Source organism: Prunus mume, linkage group LG3 (genome assembly GCF_029339155.1).
Source record: "Prunus mume cultivar Tortuosa linkage group LG3, ASM2933915v1, whole genome shotgun sequence".
Taxonomy (NCBI): domain Eukaryota; kingdom Viridiplantae; phylum Streptophyta; class Magnoliopsida; order Rosales; family Rosaceae; genus Prunus; species Prunus mume.
Window position 1 is genome coordinate 9,700,906 of NC_142700.1, and position 17,066 is coordinate 9,717,971.

At 33.8% G+C, this 17,066-nt stretch overlaps 2 protein-coding genes and 1 non-coding gene across 4 annotated transcripts; 2 read left to right on the forward strand and 1 right to left on the reverse strand.

Annotated features, from left to right (window-relative positions):
* Positions 1–647: 647 nt before the first annotated feature.
* Positions 648–4,180, forward strand: LOC103325726 (phosphoglycerate kinase 3, cytosolic). 2 transcript variants are annotated; one of them, XM_008227909.3, is made up of 7 exons: positions 648–847; positions 949–1,166; positions 1,823–1,900; positions 2,003–2,263; positions 2,457–2,774; positions 2,860–3,018; positions 3,725–4,180. In XM_008227909.3, exons 2-7 carry the CDS (start codon positions 972–974, stop codon positions 3,917–3,919), a joined length of 1,206 nt encoding a protein of 401 aa, XP_008226131.1. In that variant the 5' UTR covers positions 648–847; positions 949–971; the 3' UTR covers positions 3,920–4,180. The 2 variants fall into 2 exon arrangements, with proteins under 2 accessions (XP_008226131.1, XP_088904582.1); XM_089048456.1 differs by having other exon boundaries at positions 714–849; positions 946–1,166.
* A 1,358-nt stretch (positions 4,181–5,538) lies between these two features.
* On the forward strand, positions 5,539–7,955 carry LOC103325792 (pyruvate kinase, cytosolic isozyme-like). The gene is made up of 3 exons (XM_008227972.3): positions 5,539–5,973; positions 6,411–6,872; positions 6,979–7,955. Exons 1-3 carry the CDS (start codon positions 5,737–5,739, stop codon positions 7,786–7,788), a joined length of 1,509 nt encoding a protein of 502 aa, XP_008226194.3. The 5' UTR covers positions 5,539–5,736; the 3' UTR covers positions 7,789–7,955.
* An 8,932-nt stretch (positions 7,956–16,887) lies between these two features.
* Positions 16,888–16,960, reverse strand: TRNAR-CCG (transfer RNA arginine (anticodon CCG)). Its single transcript has one exon. It is a non-coding gene; the product is annotated as a tRNA-Arg (tRNA).
* Positions 16,961–17,066: the final 106 nt, after the last annotated feature.

Below are 17,066 nucleotides of genomic sequence, written 5' to 3' on the forward strand. Positions count from 1 at the left end.
AAAAACTTTACATTTTTTTCCCTTTGTTGTGATTTGTGGACCACAAGATCTCTCATGAGATGATTGAGGGGTATTTTGATCATATGTGCTTGCACACTTACACATCATATGGTATTTTTTTTTTTTACCATTATATACTAAATGAAAAGTTTGCAAACAAAAAATGAACACTAAAGATAAATGTGAAACGCAATCTCACCTTACATCTCATGCTTTGTAATAAAGAAACTTACGGACTAATATTTTAATACAATTGAAGATTGAGCCTCAAAACAAAGGATTACCAAGAAAAAAGAAAGTCTTAAAAATATATATATATATATATTTTTTATACAAGTGATATTCTATTTTAATATGATCTAAATTATGTAGAGGGGAAATCAAACGCGGATAAAGAGTGAGAAACACATCTGCTCTAACCAATTTAAGTAAGCCCATATTTGCAAAGAAAATCTTAAATCAAAAGAGCCCAAATAGAAATAGTCCACCAAGAAAATGAATAATTAGCTTATAAAAGAGAGGAAAAATAAAAAAAGAGCCTAATTAGAATCCTAGGAATATGCCAAAACATTTTAGGTGAAAAATTAAAAATGAAGACACCACAAAAATCATTTACTGCCAGCCCAAGGTTTCTCTAAGGCCAGACCCACAGAAAGAAGATCCTTAAGCTCTTCGTGTTGCCCAAGAATAGCAATAACTAGGTGCGCTCCCAAGAAAACTCGCACGTGCCGTACATACCACGCACCTACCTCTATAAAGTCACCTTCTCGAACTCCTCAGTCTTCTTGTCTTTGTTCTTCGATCTCTCACTCAATAACCCACCACATTTTTTCTGATCTTTGTCACTGTAAGCTCTCAAAATCCAAACTTTCACGCATCTTTGTTTGTATTTAACAAATCCTTGATCTGGGTTCTGATCTTTTCCTACTATTTTTCGTTTTGTTGAAGGTAATTTTTTCGCTGTGACTGTGATGGCGACCAAGAGGAGCGTGAGTACTTTGAAGGAGGCTGAGTTGAAGGGGAAGAGAGTGTTTGTGAGGGTTGATCTGAATGTTCCTTTGGATGACAACTCCAAAATCACTGATGATACTAGAGTCCGTGCTGCTGTGCCCACCATCAAGTACTTGCAGGGCCATGGTGCCAAAGTCATCCTCGCTTCTCACTTGGTAAGCCACGCCTCCCATCAATCCACTCTTTCTCTTATTTGTGTTATCTATTATAGCATCTGGGTTCATTTTTTCTGTGACCAATTATTTATGATTGTATATTTATGATTGTTTTGGTTTGTAAGATTTGTGTGTGATAAGTTTTTTTTTTTTTGTTGAAGTTTTTTTTTTCCTATTGGGTTTATGCTGAAAAACCCCTGTTTAGATCCCCTTGCATGGTAAACTCAGATCTTATCAGTTTGGTTGATGTGGGTTGTGATGGATTTGCTGCTTGGTCTATGTAGATAATTTTGAAGATCTCTATTATGTGCTGTAACTTTGTGCCCAGTATTGGACTTTCCAATAACATTTAGTTATACTTTAATTTATTCATTGATTTTTATTTTTGCGTTTTTAATTTTCCTTAGATCAAAAGCTTGTCTTTCAGTAATGTTGTTGGGTCTTAGGATCTTGTCTGGTAATTCATCTGCTCATAGTTTCCTAGCAGAGATTTCTTTTTCTTTCAGTCATTTTCTTCCTATCAGTTAATTGACCCCTAGGATTGAACAGGTGTCAATGGTTTTGCAGTTTTTGTTTGCCTTTTTATTTGCTAAACTAATTTGAGGTAACCTTTGAAAGTTACTTATGAAAAAGTTCTTTGAATTTTTGTTTTTCAGGGACGTCCCAAGGGAGTCACTCCCAAGTACAGTTTGAAACCTCTTGTGCCAAGGCTGTCTGAGCTCCTTGGAGTTGAGGTTTGTATTTTATTAACAAAACAGTTTTGCTCCTAGGAAATTTCATGGGAAGTTCTATTTGCTCATCTTTTTTATTTTCTATTTTCCTCTGTTACATTACAGGTTAAGATTGCCAATGACTGTATAGGCGAGGAAGTTGAAAAATTGGTTGCTCAACTTCCAGAGGGAGGAGTTTTGCTTCTTGAGAATGTTAGGTTCTACAAGGAGGAAGAGAAGAATGACCCTGAATTTTCCAAGAAGCTTGCTTCACTTGCAGATGTTTATGTGAATGATGCTTTTGGTACTGCTCATAGGGCTCATGCATCAACTGAGGGAGTGGCCAAGTTCTTAAAGCCTTCCGTTGCTGGATTCCTTATGCAGAAGGTATGTCGGTTGTAACTGACAATTGCACCTAGTTAAATTTCAAATTCTTCACTGCCCTACTTTTCATTGAAGTGATTCCCACTAAGAATATGATGGTCACAAAATGTTTCACATCTGGATCCTTGAAATTGTTGAGGGAAGAACAGTTTTCTTGTCATGATAAACACATCTTTTATTTTTGTGTTGATCTCAGGAACTCGATTATCTTGTTGGTGCTGTGGGAAATCCTAAGAGGCCATTTGCTGCTATTGTTGGAGGTTCAAAGGTGTCATCCAAGATTGGAGTGATAGAATCCTTGTTGGAGAAGGTTAACATTCTCTTGCTAGGTGGAGGAATGATCTTTACTTTCTACAAGGCCCAAGGTTATTCAGTTGGATCATCCCTTGTGGAGGAAGACAAGCTTGATCTTGCAAAATCACTTCTTGAGAAGGCCAAGGCTAAGGGGGTTTCTATTCTGCTCCCAACTGATGTAGTCATTGCTGACAAGTTTGCTGCTGATGCAAACAGCAAGGTCAGTGGTTACTTTCTGTTTGTTTAGTAATCCTGTTGGAAATGGTGAAATTCTCGAGTTCTCAAAAGATTATATTTGCCTGCAGGTTGTGCCAGCGTCTGCTATTCCAGATGGTTGGATGGGATTGGATATCGGACCAGACTCGATCAAAACTTTCAGTGAAGCTCTGGTTACCACTCAAACCATTATTTGGAATGGACCTATGGGTGTTTTTGAGTTTGAAAAGTTTGCTGCTGGGACTGAGGTACTTAATAAACTATATTTCTGCTGAATTATCAAGCATCTATTACCTATTAACCTAATTCCTAGAAGACTCTATACTCTGCTCAGCCCTATTCGTTGATTTGAATTAGATTATTTGTCTTCTTTTTTGCCCATTTGTGGTACATGAGCATCATTGACCTACTCCTTATCAATTTTGATTCATTTCAATATGAACTGAACAACAATTAAACAGATTCTATTTTTTGTGAAAAGAAGTACAAATAGCAGAATTTAATTCCCAACGGCGATCCCTCTTCTTTTCTTTTTCGTTTAAAAGAATACCACGATTCTGTATATTATTCACCGTGTATATTTTTTAACTGTTTAATTCGCGAGGAGCACGTGTGTCGCCCAGGGCAAAAGGGGCATGATGACTTGACGTCATCCTCACCTTCCTCCGGCTTTTCACCAGCAGTCTGCTGAGACTGGGTTTTGTGTCAACTCAGATCTGTGTATAACTGTTTTTCCATCCAATTGGTTTCTTTCAAGTCACTCTTGAGCAGATTTTTATCATAAATGCTGAAAGCCCTGTGATATTTCATTAAAAAATGTTGTTCCTTCTGGGTCATATAATAAATTGCAGATTCTTAGTCTTTTTCTAAAGTAATCTTTTGGATACTATGCAATTACCCTCTCCAAAGTAATTGCTTCTACTGCCACTAATCTAATTCTTTTCTTGTTAACAGGCAATAGCTAAGAAGCTTGCAGAGCTCAGCGACAAGGGGGTGACAACAATCATTGGAGGTGGTGACTCAGTTGCAGCTGTAGAGAAGGCTGGGCTTGCTGAGAAGATGAGCCACATCTCGACTGGAGGTGGTGCAAGCTTAGAGCTTCTCGAAGGGAAATCACTCCCCGGAGTCCTCGCACTTGACGATGCTTGAGCTGAATTTTTTCTCAGTTTTCGTGCATTTTGTCGTTGTTAGATGGGTTGGTTTTTCAACCAGAATGGTTCAATTATATCAGAGCTGATCATGTAGAGGCTATATAGGGTAGAGATTTGAATAAGTGCTCTCTTGAGGTTTAACCATTTTAATGTGCATTGCTTTGTTTGGATATATTTTTGGAACAAATGTTAATGATCCCAGAGTGCTTTTCTGAGCTCAATCTCAGTTTGATATGGAATGTGTGATGTTTTTGGAATACATGGATGTTGTTGCTCCTTATAAAATGACGTGGAATGGATATTATCTTGATGTGTGGTGGGCTGCACAATCTTGATATTGTGGGACATGGGTTTGGGACAACTATTTGGAAGGGTCCATCTTGGGATGGTGAATGGGCCTCCTTTCGATTAAACTGATATTTCGGTCTCCTATTAAACTGAATTTGAATTGACTGAAAAATAACATGATTTCTTGACCTAAATTAAAATTGAGAAATAAATGAAATTTTTTTTGTTCTCTTCATTATTTGAAGATAATTTCCATTTTCAAGTGTTCAACTTGATCCACCTAGATACGAAAAATTCATATATAAATGCGTATAATGGGGAGGAGTGAGACTTTTTTGAGTATCACTAATAGTTTCTTAATAGGCATTATTGTGTGGTGCTAACTTTCGTTGGGAAAAAGAAGTTGGGATACAAATTTGAAGTACTGTGACACATACGGCATCTTTATAGAATAGAAAGACCACTGAGATCGAGTCATTCTATGGTGAGGATGTAATCTATGGACTATAGATGTGGATCTTCATATTAGCCACACGATTCATCTAAATAGTAATTTCACTTAAGTTTAATGAAATGATCATATGGCTAATATGAAGCTCCACATGAGAGGTCCATATATATCACCCTCACTATATAATTTTGCCATTGATATGAGATAACATAAACTATGAATGGGTCATCCTCTGTAAAGGGTAGTTATCCTCTCACTCAAGTTCGATTCTTGGTCTAGTGGTATTTTTCTTTCCAATGTTTGAAAACATCCTAAGTCCAAGTATGAATCCTCCTCCCTCAATTATAAACAAAAAAAAATTAGCAAATGTGGTTTAAATCAATAAATATTTTTCTAACTCAAGTTTAAAAGATGAAAAATTTATTCTTCACTTGTCAATTACTTATGACCACAATTATGTGTTGTGGTTTATTATCATTAAAGGAATTGATAAATGGCCAAATTAATTGAAGGTGCATAACTCTTCCCAATATGTTTTACTTGGGAAATAAGCGATGCAATGAAAATAGGAAAGAATCTAACACCGCTGTAATAATCTTTGGGTTCAATCCCTACTAGATTTAGGGTTCTTCTGATTTATTTATTACTTTTTTTGGTAATCAAAGTTGATTTATTTATTTTTTTGAAAATAAAGTTGATTTATTAATTGAAAAGCGTAAAGATGGTTTGAATCCAAGGTACCCCCTTGTGCAAGAATACATAATTACCGTGTCTGTAAAATTGGACTTTGTGTGCTAGGAAAACAAAGAGCAGCAAGAAAAGGAAAGTCCTTTGGTCCAAAGCAATAATAAATAGACAGAAAATAAAATAAAATCTGAAGTTTTCTTGCTCGCTTGGGAATACAGGAATATGCCAAGGCAGTAGTAGGAAAAGAGACCTATATATATGTCATGTTTCAACACTCTGTCAATCCATCAATTAAGCCACAACTCAAAACAGAACCTCCCGCCCAAGAAACCCTTTTCTCTCATAAACCCCACACATAAACCCTTTGCTTTCTTTGCCTTTCTTTGCCAATGGAGAAGATACTTGAAGTTGTTGGGGATAGAAGGCCCAAGACTAAGATTGTGTGCACGTTGGGACCGTCATCGCGTTCTGTGGAGATGTTGGAGAAGCTTCTGAGGGCCGGCATGAACGTTGCTCGCTTCAACTTCTCACATGGAACTCATGCTTACCACCAAGAAACTCTTGACAATCTCAGGATTGCCATGAACAACACTGGCATTCTCTGTGCTGTCATGTTGGACACTAAGGTAAAATTCTTTATATGGTTTTGTGTATATTTACAGTCTTTTATGTTGCTCTAGCTTTCTATCAAGTAAATCCGAAAATTATGTAAATCTGTTTTCCAAATTCAATCAAGTGTCCAGCTTTTAATTCCTTAAAAAAAATTCATAGGGGGTTGATCTTGGTTTTTATTGTGCGTCATTAGAATTTGTTCTCAATGCTATGAACTTTATTAACCCTTCTAAAATAATTGACACTTGTGTAAGAATGAGGATTCAAAGAGGTCATCTTCATATTTGGTCCGGTGCTTAATTGATAAATTTAAGTTTGGGTAAATTTTCTACATGGTAGTACGAGAAACTGCTTGTTGATTTTTTATTTATTTAAATTTTTTATAAAATTCTTTCTTTTGTGTTTATTATGAACAATAATTGGCTAATAATGATGCTTTCTTTTGTTACAGGGTCCAGAAATTCGAACAGGGTTGCTGAAAGATGGGCAATCCATAGATCTTAAACAGGGTCAAGAGATCACCATCACCACTGACTATACAATTCTTGGTGATGAGAACATGATCTCTATGAGCTACAAAAGGTTGGCTGAGGATGTGAAACCCCAAACTGATATCTTGTGTGCTGATGGGAAAATTACTTTAAAGGTTCTGGCTTGCGACAAGGAGCTCGGTTTGGTACATTGTCGCTGTGAGAACTCTGCAGAGTTGGGTGAGAAGAAGAATGTCAATCTCCCTGGAGTGGTTGTTGATCTGCCAACTCTAACAGAGAAGGACAAAGTTGATATCTTAGAGTGGGGAGTTCCGAATAAGATTGACATGATTGCGCTCTCTTTCGTGCGCAAAGGTTCAGACCTTGTTGAGGTCCGAAAAGTGTTGGGGGAGCATGCAAAGAATATAATGCTTATGTCCAAGGTATGTAGTCGGAAATTAGTTTTTGATCTCAGTAATATGATTACTACAACATGTTAATAACTTTATACTGATTATTCTTGTTCTTTTGTGTTTTGTTCTTCCGAAGGTTGAGAATCAAGAAGGGGTTGCAAATTTCGATGAAATTCTTGCAAACTCGGATGCATTTATGGTGGCAAGGGGTGACCTGGGAATGGAAATTCCAATTGAGAAGATATTCTTAGCTCAGAAGTTGATGATAGAGAAGGCCAACAGACAAGGAAAGCCGGTGGTGACTGCTACTCAGATGTTGGAGTCCATGGTCAAATCTCCACGTCCCACCCGAGCTGAAGCCACTGATGTTGCCAATGCAGTCCTTGATGGAACCGACTGCGTGATGCTCAGCGGAGAAACTGCAGCCGGGGCCTATCCTGAAATTACAGTTCAAACCATGGCCAAAATTTGTGTTTCTGCAGAGGATTCTATAAACTATGGGGAGCTCTTCAAGAGAAAGATGGATGCTGCACGAATGCCTATGACCCCATTAGAGAGCTTGGCCTCCTCAGCAGTGCAGACGGCAAATTGCACAAAGGCAGCTCTGATTTTAGTTCTGACCAGAGGAGGAAGCACGGCGAAGCTTGTGGCTAAGTACAGGCCAAGCATGCCAATTTTGTCTGTGGTGGTGCCTGAGATAACAACAGACTCTTTTGAGTGGTCATGCAGTGATGCAGCTCCAGCAAGGCACAGCCTCATCTATAGGGGTGTTCTGCCTCTTCTCAGCTCTGGTTCCATAAGAGCTTCTCATGCTGATTCCACAGAAGAGAGCATACAGTCTGCCATTCAATATGCAAAGGAAAAGTGTCTCTGCAAGCCTGGAGATTCGGTTGTGGTTCTGCACCGCGTTAACACTGACATGATCAAGATTTTGACTGTGATGTGAGGATTCTTAGGAAAATTTAGGTTGACATTTACCTTTGATTTGCAGCATCCAGTTTAGGTTTCACCTTTTGTTTTGGAGTTTAATTTTGAGGTTAGAACAAAAATAATATGATGATGTACTCAAATATTTTTGGCGGCATTGAAATTTTGAATTTTGTTCACATTTTATTCATCTCTCTCTCTCTCTCTCTCTCTCTCTCTCTCACATACTGCTAATTTAAACATTGCCAATGATCCTTGACACTACTGACACTTGTTATAAAGGTTGAGATTAAGCTAAAGATTTTCCCTTTAAAAGTATAAACCAACCTCATTGCCATAAAATGGTGATTGACATAATGTAAAATTTATGATATATACAGATAGTGACAGTTTACTGCATAAACTAAGCCTTTGAACATGAATAAAACTGTCCTCTTGAAATTGCTCATTGGCTATGAACTTTCATTAAGCTCCTTTGTGATATGCGCTGGTTGCTGATTATTTAGAACTTGAACAAAAGGTTGGGAGATTTTAGGCCATCTCCAAGTGAGGGCTATATCCTCAAATATAGCCCAAAATGCTCAAAACCCATCTTCAAAAGTGGGCTACACAAAGGGTTACATACAAAAAAAGAAAAAAAAAGAAAAGAAAAAAATGGGGGCTACAAAAATAGTCAATTCCTAAAATGAGGGTCACATGTGGCCCTTTGACCAGCTTGGGCTGAATAATTGGATGGGGCCCAGTTGACGTCACCTAGTAATTAAGTGACGTCAGCTAATTTTATTTTATTATTTTTTAAATCCAAAAAATATGATTTTTTTGAATTCTAAAAAATTCCTACATTTTTTTATATAAATTACCTACCTCATTCTTACATAATTTCACACATCTTCATCATTTTACATACTACCCTTCCTCAATTTCATAATTTTACATAATTTCTCACGATCTCTTCATTTTTTTTACAAACCTTCCATCATCTTTTTCCATTTAAATTAATTTTTAGGTTGGTTTTAGAACAATAAAAAAATATAATCATAACTCTATAGGACTAATCACGTGCCGACACATGGATGTCAAAAATCCTATCCCAAAATATTTTTCTAAAACTTCAAAAATGTTGATTTTAAATAGAATATAAATAGTAAAATATTTTTCTCTTCAAAAATGTTTAAATTATAAATAGTAAATTAAATTAAGGGCTAACATCATTTCACCCCCTCGTGTTTTGGGGTGATTTTCAATATGGGCCATGTTTCAATTTCATCAATTTACACCCCTACGTTATTAAAAGTGACCAATCTACACCCTCCGTTAAGTGGACCGTCTAGTCAAACATTAATTGATGACATGGATACTGTGGGACACACCTCTTAAGTTGTATAGCTGCGCGGCTATATCCAGCTTTTAATTTTTTTAAACAGTATAGCCGCGTCCCAAGAAACTTTCTTCGGGATAGGTGTTTTTGTTTTGTTTTTAATTTTGAAAATATAAAATTAGTTTCTTTACTTTTGTTTTTTTGGCCCACTTCTATAATTTAATATATGTAATTAAAGGACCCGCATAGAGCCTATGAGGCCAAATTTGAGTATAGCCGCACGGCTATACTCTACAAAAAGAATATTGTCAAAGTACAGCCGCGAGGCTATACTCTGTAAATACCATAATCTGAATTTCTCTTTTTTAATTATTACTTATGTTTTAATTATTGTTTACTTAGAAGAGAGATTTCAAGAAACGACATATCTATTCACTCTATCAATAACCAAGTCAGATCTAGTGTATCATAAGGGATTTGCCTTTGTATTTAAGAATTTTATTAAATAATTTTTTTATAAACTAAATACTATTTATTAAGTAATATCATTTACGATATTAAAATATTTAGTAATAATTATTCACTACTAATGATAGTAATTAAATCAGGCTGAGATATCATTTAATTAAAAAGAAATTATTGACTTAAAGATACTAAGTTTATATTTATTTTTGAAAAAAAACCTCTCTCGACGATATTTCTTCAACACAGGTCTATGCAGGCAAAAGTTTGTAGGTTTAGGTTTCCCTCAACGAAATTTCATCGGAGAGGTCTGTGGACCTGTGCCGACGAAATTTCATTGAGACATGTTGTTCTGCTTTTTATTTTATTATTTTATTTTTTATTTTTAAAATTTTAAAATATAAAATTAGTTTCTTTACATTTTTTTTTTGGCCAACTTCTTTAATTTAATACATGTAATTAAGTAATGCCTTAGTCTTGTTTTAATTACTTTAATTAGTTTTTATGTCTTAATTATTATTTCTTTAGTGAATATTTAAATATTTTATTGATTTCGTAAATTACTTTGTAAATAGTAATTAATTATTTTGAATTATTTTGCGTACTTTGTTTTTTGTTCTTTGATATTAAATAATCATTAAAATACGTGCATACATGTATTATATGTTGCTTCCATTATATTGAATCTTTAAGACGAAAACGGAAAACGGATGTAGTATTGAGAAATACGTACATACGTGTATAATATGAGTATTAAATGAGAAAATGCTAAATTCTTTATACGAGTATAAACTCTTGAAAAGTAAAAAATCAACGTGGGACAATAGCTATACCTTGGTAATGGCCTAAACGAAATGAATAATGCTCTAGACTAGTCTTATTGAAAAAGAAAAATCATGGAGAATTTTTTATTTTTTTTTTAAAAGGCACCCATTTGATATTTAAAGAGTATAGGCGCGCATCTATACTATTTATTTTTATTTAAAAGGACCCGCATGGCACGTAGGAGGTATAGACGCTCAGCCCCGCGGCTATACTCTATAAATACCATAATCAGAATTTCGCCAGGAGAGGTTGTTCTGCCCTTTATCTTTATTTTTTAAAATTTAAGATATAAAATTAATTTCCTTACTTTTGTTGGCCAACTTCTTTAATTTAATACATGTAATTAAGTAATACCTTAGCCTTTTTTTAAGAATAATGCTACTTTTACCACATTTGTATACCACATTCCTATACCATCTTATGTGGCAGCTGAGGTGGACAACCACATTAATTAAAATTATTTAATATTTTCTTTTCTTTTATGATTTATTCCAGTATTTATTTTTCTAATTGTCTAAATTAAAATACACTTCATTAATTAAATTGATGTGACATATAATATGGACATGCCATATCATGTGGTATAGAAATGTAGGATAAAAATGTGGTAAGTGTAGCATTACTTTTTTTAATTACTTGAATTAGTTTCTAATTATTATTTCTTTAGTGTACATTTAAATATTTTACTGATTTCGTAAATTACTTGGTAAATAGTAATTAATTGTTTTGAATTATTTTGTGTACTTTGTTTTTTGTTCTTTGATATTAAATAATCATTAAAATACGTGCGTACGTGTATTATACGTTTACTTTCATTATACCGAGTCTTTAAGACGTATACGAAAAACGGTTGTAGTATTAAGAAATACATACATACGTGTATAATACGAGTATTCAATGGGAAAAATGCTACATTCTTTAGACGGGTATAAACTCTTGAAACGTAAAAAATCAACACGGGACAATAGCTATACCTTGGTAATGGCCTAAACGTAATCGATAATGCTCTAGACTAGTCTTATTGACAAAGGAAAATCATGAGAAAAATTTTTAAAAACAAAAAGGCACCCGTTAGATATTTAAAGAGCATAGCCGCGGCTATACTCTCTAAATACCATAATCTGAATTTCTCTTTTTTAATTATTGTTTACTCAGTGAATAATTACTATTTAAGAATTTTATTAAATTCAAATTCTTTATAAACTAAATACTATTTATTAAGTGATATCATTTACGATGCAACTTAAAACATTTAATACTAATTATTCACTACTAATGTGCCCAAGTGATTAAAGATATCATTTAATTACCAAAAAGAAATTATTGACCTAAACACACTAAGAGCATCCACAATGATGCTCTCTATTTTTTAGCTAAAATTTGGCTAAGAATATAAGAAAGCTATTTTAGGAGCTCTCTAAAAAATTTCAACTCCAACCATACTCCCTAATTTGGAGAGTGATAAATGCTATAACTCTTTTTTGATTGGTCCATCTCTATTAAAAAATAAAATAAAAAATAGTTAGCATTAAATAAAGATTTGAAATACTCATTAAATAAAACAATATTAAATTATAGGGAGCCACTAGGAGTCCTTTCTCTCTCCTCAGATTTAGGAGCTCCTAGAGGACTCCATATTTTAGGAGGTGAATAGGGAGCGTGATTGGAGTTACATGTTTACGATTCCTCCTAAAATTTGTCTAAGGAGGTGGTTTAGGGAGCCCATTGTGGATGCTCTAAGATTATATTCACTTTCTTAAAAAAAAAAACCTCACCCGACGAAATTTCGTCACAAGTCTATATCGACAAAATTTGCGGATTACGCTTTCCCGACGAAATTTCGTTGGCAAAATTCTATGCCGACAAAATTTGCCGGATTAGGTTTTCCCGACGAAATTTCGTTAGCAGAGGTAATTTAGTCGGGAGAGGTTGTTTTGCCTATTATCTTTATTTTTTTTAAAGTTTAAAATATAAAATTAGTTTCCTTACTTTTGTTTTTTGGCCAACTTCTTTAATTTAATACATGTAATTAAGTAATACCTTAGCCATTTTTTAATTACTTGAATTAGTTTGTAATTATTATTTCTTTAGTGAACATTTAAATATTTTACTGATTTAGTAAATTACTTGGTAAATAGTAATTAATTGTTTTGAATTATTTTGTGTACTTTGTTTCTTGTTCTTTGATATTAAATAATCATTAAAATACGTGTGTACGTGTATTATACGTTTACTTTCATTATACCGAGTCTTTAAGACGTATATGGAAAACGGTTGTAGTATTTAGAAATACGTACGTACGTGTATGATATGAGTATTTAATGGGAAAAATGCTACATTCTTTATACGGGTATAAACTCTTGAAAAGTAAAAAATCAACACGGGACAATAGCTATACCTTGGTAATGGCCTAAACATAATTGATAATGCTCTAGACTAGTCTTATTGACAAAGGAAAATCATGGAGAAAAAATTGTAAAAAAAAAGGCACCCGTTAGATATTTAAAATGTATAGCCGCGCGGCTATACTCTATAAATACCATAATATGAATTTCTCTTTTTTAATTATAGTTTACTTAGTGACTAATTACTATTTAAGAATTTTATTAAATTCAAATTTTTTATAAACTAAATACTATTTATTAAGTGATATCATTTACGATGTTACTTAAAATATTTATTACTAATTATTCACTACTAATGTGCCCAAGTGCTTAAAGATACCAAAAGAAATTATTGACCTAAAGACACTAAGTTTATATTTACGTTTTGAAAAAAAAAACCTCTCCCGATGAAATTTCGTCGGCCCAAGTCTATGCCGACAAAATTTGCCGGATTAGGTTTCCCCCGACGAAATTTCATCGGCATAGGTAATTTTGTCGGGAGAGGTTGTTCTTCCTTTTACCTTTATTTTTTAAAAATTTTAAAATATAAAATTAGTTTCCTTACTTTTGTTTTTTGGCCAACTTCTTTAATTTAATACATGTAATTAAGTAATACCTTAGCCTTTTTTTAATTACTTGAATTAGTTTTTAATTATTATTTCTTTAGTGAACATTTAAATATTTTACTGATTTCGTAAATTACTTGGTAAATAGTAATTAATTGTTTTGAATTATTTTGTGTACTTTGTTTATTGTTCTTTGATATTAAATAATCATTAAAATACGTGCGTACGTGTATTATATGTTTACTTTCATTATACCGAGTCTTTAAGACGTATATGAAAAACGATTGTAGTATTGAGAAATACGTACGTATGTGTATAATACGAGTATTCAATGGGAAAAATGCTACATTCTTTATACGGGTATAAACTCTTGAAAAGTAAAAAATCAACACGGGACAATAGCTATACCTTGGTAATGGCCTAAACTTAATCGATAATGCTCTAGACTAGTCTTATTGACAAAGGAAAATCATGGAGAAAAAATTGTAAAAACAAAAAGGCACCTGTTAGCTATTTAAAGAGTATAGCCGCGCGGCTATACTATTACCATAATCTGAATTTCTCTTTTTTAATTATTGTTTACTTAGTGACTAATTACTATTTAAGAATTTTATTAAATTCAAATTTTTTATAACTAAATATTATTTATTAAGTGATATCATTTAGGATGCTACTTAAAATATTTATTACTAACTATTCACTACTAATGTGCCCAAGTGCCTAAGGACCAAGGCCTATCTTTTTGACAATTAGATATTTTGTATATAATATTTAATGCCCAAATTGATTTGGAAGCCCAATTGGCTTTCACTTGGCCCGACTTCCATTTATTAAGTGTGGGACTTCCACACTTATAAAAATCTCACTCTTTCTTCTTTCTACTAATATGGGACAAATGTCCTTGAATTTCATTTAAACTTCCAACATATTTAAAGACCTTCAAGATCTATGTGATTCATCTATAAATGTCCTTCAAGGTCTTGCATCTATCGACCATAATATTTTTTGACTTCTTATAGTTGATGTTTACTATTCTTTGAAGAAAAAAGACATATCTTCACCCCTCATAAGAGCTTCTCATGCTAAGTCCACATAAGAGATCATACGGTTTTCCATTGAATTTGCTAAGTTCCTTTACTTTAAGCATTATTAATTAATGTGGTATCTATTAACGATTATTAATTACGTTGATATCGCAACTAACTAAGCAATTAATTAAGCAAGATCAGCCACGTGCCATGCTTTGGGAGGTCATCACTTTAGTTAAAGAAGCCTTACCACAAGTCACAACTCTAAGTAAGGCAAGGAGTCCCACATTGGAAGACTACAAGAGGTGGAAACTTTCCCCTTCACCTATAAAATAAGACTACTCTCCACTTAGAAAAGGGTCCAGAGTCTTGAATCTTGACCCTTGAGCTTGGATCTTGGATCTTGGACCTTAGGCCTTGGGCTTTCTTCCCTTTATCTTTGGGTCTACCCTTTGTACAAATGTAAACAAACATTATCATAATGAGAACATTCTTCTCCGTGGACGTATCTCATCATTCGGGTGAACCACGTATACCTTGTCTTTTGCATGCTTATTTATTTTACTTATGCTGAATGTCACCTGCTGAAGACAGTCTTTTGCCTTGCCTACCAAAAGCTCATACACATGCTAAAAGCCCACGCCTTCACACATTATCCACCACTTCACATCTACCTAAGTTGAAACCCATTTTGAGCGTCAACAAATTAAGATCCCTGGTCACTTGTATTTCAAGACCTGTGGCTTTAACTAAATATTGATAGATACCAATATGTTCAAAGTTCAATGTTCAAGCCCCAAGCCCAGCTATATGATTGGAATATAATTTAGTTTTGTGCTCGGGGAGCACAAGAGAAGACAGATGACTCACATCATTCATAAGGTTCATGATTGTTTGTAGAATCCCGTTTTGAAACTTTCCTATTGAGTTCATGGCTTACGAATGTTTTGTTTTATTTTGCTGTATCTGCGGATGAGGTGCAAACAGACGCGACAGGCACAAGTACTTCAACAAGTAAACATAGAGCAATTATGTCACTTGAAAATTTGGACAGTAGAGTCCTGAAAATTAGGACAGTAGAGTCCCACATGCAAATACTTATAAATACTTATATCAGATCTTGTAATTACAGAGTCTGATAACGTGGGCTTATTATTAAGTAGGGTATTAAAATGATTGCAATATGATAGAGACTAAGCTAAGTTGGACAACCCACCTACTATGAGTGGGTAGCAATTAATAATTAATCTTAGTGTTTTGTAGCAAAAAAAAAAAAAAAAATCTCAGTGTTGAAAAAAAAGAATAAAATTTATAAATAAACCAAATCAGTTTATTGTAGCCAAAAAAAAAAAAAAAAAAATCCAGAAAGGAAAAAAAAGAAACACGCCCTCAGTCCAGGCAATGGCTCAACTCCTCATCTCCAAATCACTTTTTTGTTTTTGTTTTGTTTTTTTTTAAATAAAAAAAATGAGCCAACTCAAAATCAAAAATAGCTTTTCTTTCTCTCATAAACCACACACCTCTTGAACCAAAGCTTTAGATGCCCAATCAGCAAGGTCTACAGCAAATTGATTTGTCAACAATAGTAGATGATGCTAGTAAAGCCCTATTTGCTCACCAACCACGCTATTCTTGTGCCTTTAAAACATATGGAATTTCATCCTTTGGATAAGACCTAATTGATATTCAAGTACCTAGTTAGTTTCAACACTTATTGTATAAGAAAATCATTTTTGGGGACAATCATCTATTTACTGTTCGAAATTTGACAAATTGATTTATCAACTGAGAACTTAGCAACAGAGTTTTGGCGGCTTTAAATTGCCGTAATGCTAGAATTCCATATCGAAAATACACTAAATGGTACAAATACTTAAAAGAATTTACATCAAGCAACAATATTACCGTGCCTTGTAGTGTGTACTTGTAACTAAACAATGTATTAAAGTGATTGAACATATGATAGGGATTGAACCACACATCCACCATGGATGAGCAGCATATTTCTCATAGGTGCTTCATTAAGACATATTGTAAATGTCTAATTTATTTTTATATTACTCCACTTAAGTTTACCTTTGATTCAAATAACTAAAAAATCAAATTCCCACTTATGAAAATAGTGCTACGAAGTAAAAATGCAATCAAGTTTTCTTATCCGCCACTTGAGAAAATGGCATTTTTCATAATCAATATTGAGCAATTAAAATTTTTCCGCCACTTCATTTTCTCTAGAAAAATTATATAACTTCCACTTTTATGCTGAAGTAGCAATCAAGTCATCACATGGCAAAATTATTGAGCAATTATTTTTTTCATTAGAAAAATTAGTAGTTTGATTTGTTGACCAGCAGTTCCTCGATCCATTAGTAACTTTTAACCTTAAATACAAGTAAATTTCAGTAATTTTTGGTTGGTGAAAATAGAAAGTAAAAAAAAAAAAAAAGTAGAAAAAGGAGTTGATTATTCGCCATTACTGGAAGAATAAGGTGTAAACTTGTGGTGGATTAAAAGAAAAAACTGACATGAAGAAAACGATCGCGATGGGACTCGAACCCACAATCTCCCGCTCCGGAGGCGAGCGCCTTATCCATTAGGCCACGCGATCTGTTGATGCTAGTTTTACAGATATATTAAATATATACTATTATTATTTTTTCTCGTATTCACATTTAGTTGCTTCTTCCAATCTTTTAAGGCTTCAATAAGAAGAG

Excerpts from the sequence above, each read along its gene's own strand:
- LOC103325726 (XM_008227909.3), top strand. The coding sequence starts at position 972 with ATGGCGACCAAGAGGAGCGTGAGTACTTTGAAGGAGGCTGAGTTGAAG. Across the intron at positions 1,901-2,002 it reads CTGAGCTCCTTGGAGTTGAG|GTTAAGATTGCCAATGACTG; the intron begins GTTTGTATTTTA and ends GTTACATTACAG. Across the intron at positions 2,775-2,859 it reads CTGCTGATGCAAACAGCAAG|GTTGTGCCAGCGTCTGCTAT; the intron begins GTCAGTGGTTAC and ends ATTTGCCTGCAG.
- LOC103325792 (XM_008227972.3), top strand. The coding sequence starts at position 5,737 with ATGGAGAAGATACTTGAAGTTGTTGGGGATAGAAGGCCCAAGACTAAG. Across the intron at positions 5,974-6,410 it reads CTGTCATGTTGGACACTAAG|GGTCCAGAAATTCGAACAGG; the intron begins GTAAAATTCTTT and ends CTTTTGTTACAG. Across the intron at positions 6,873-6,978 it reads ATATAATGCTTATGTCCAAG|GTTGAGAATCAAGAAGGGGT; the intron begins GTATGTAGTCGG and ends GTTCTTCCGAAG.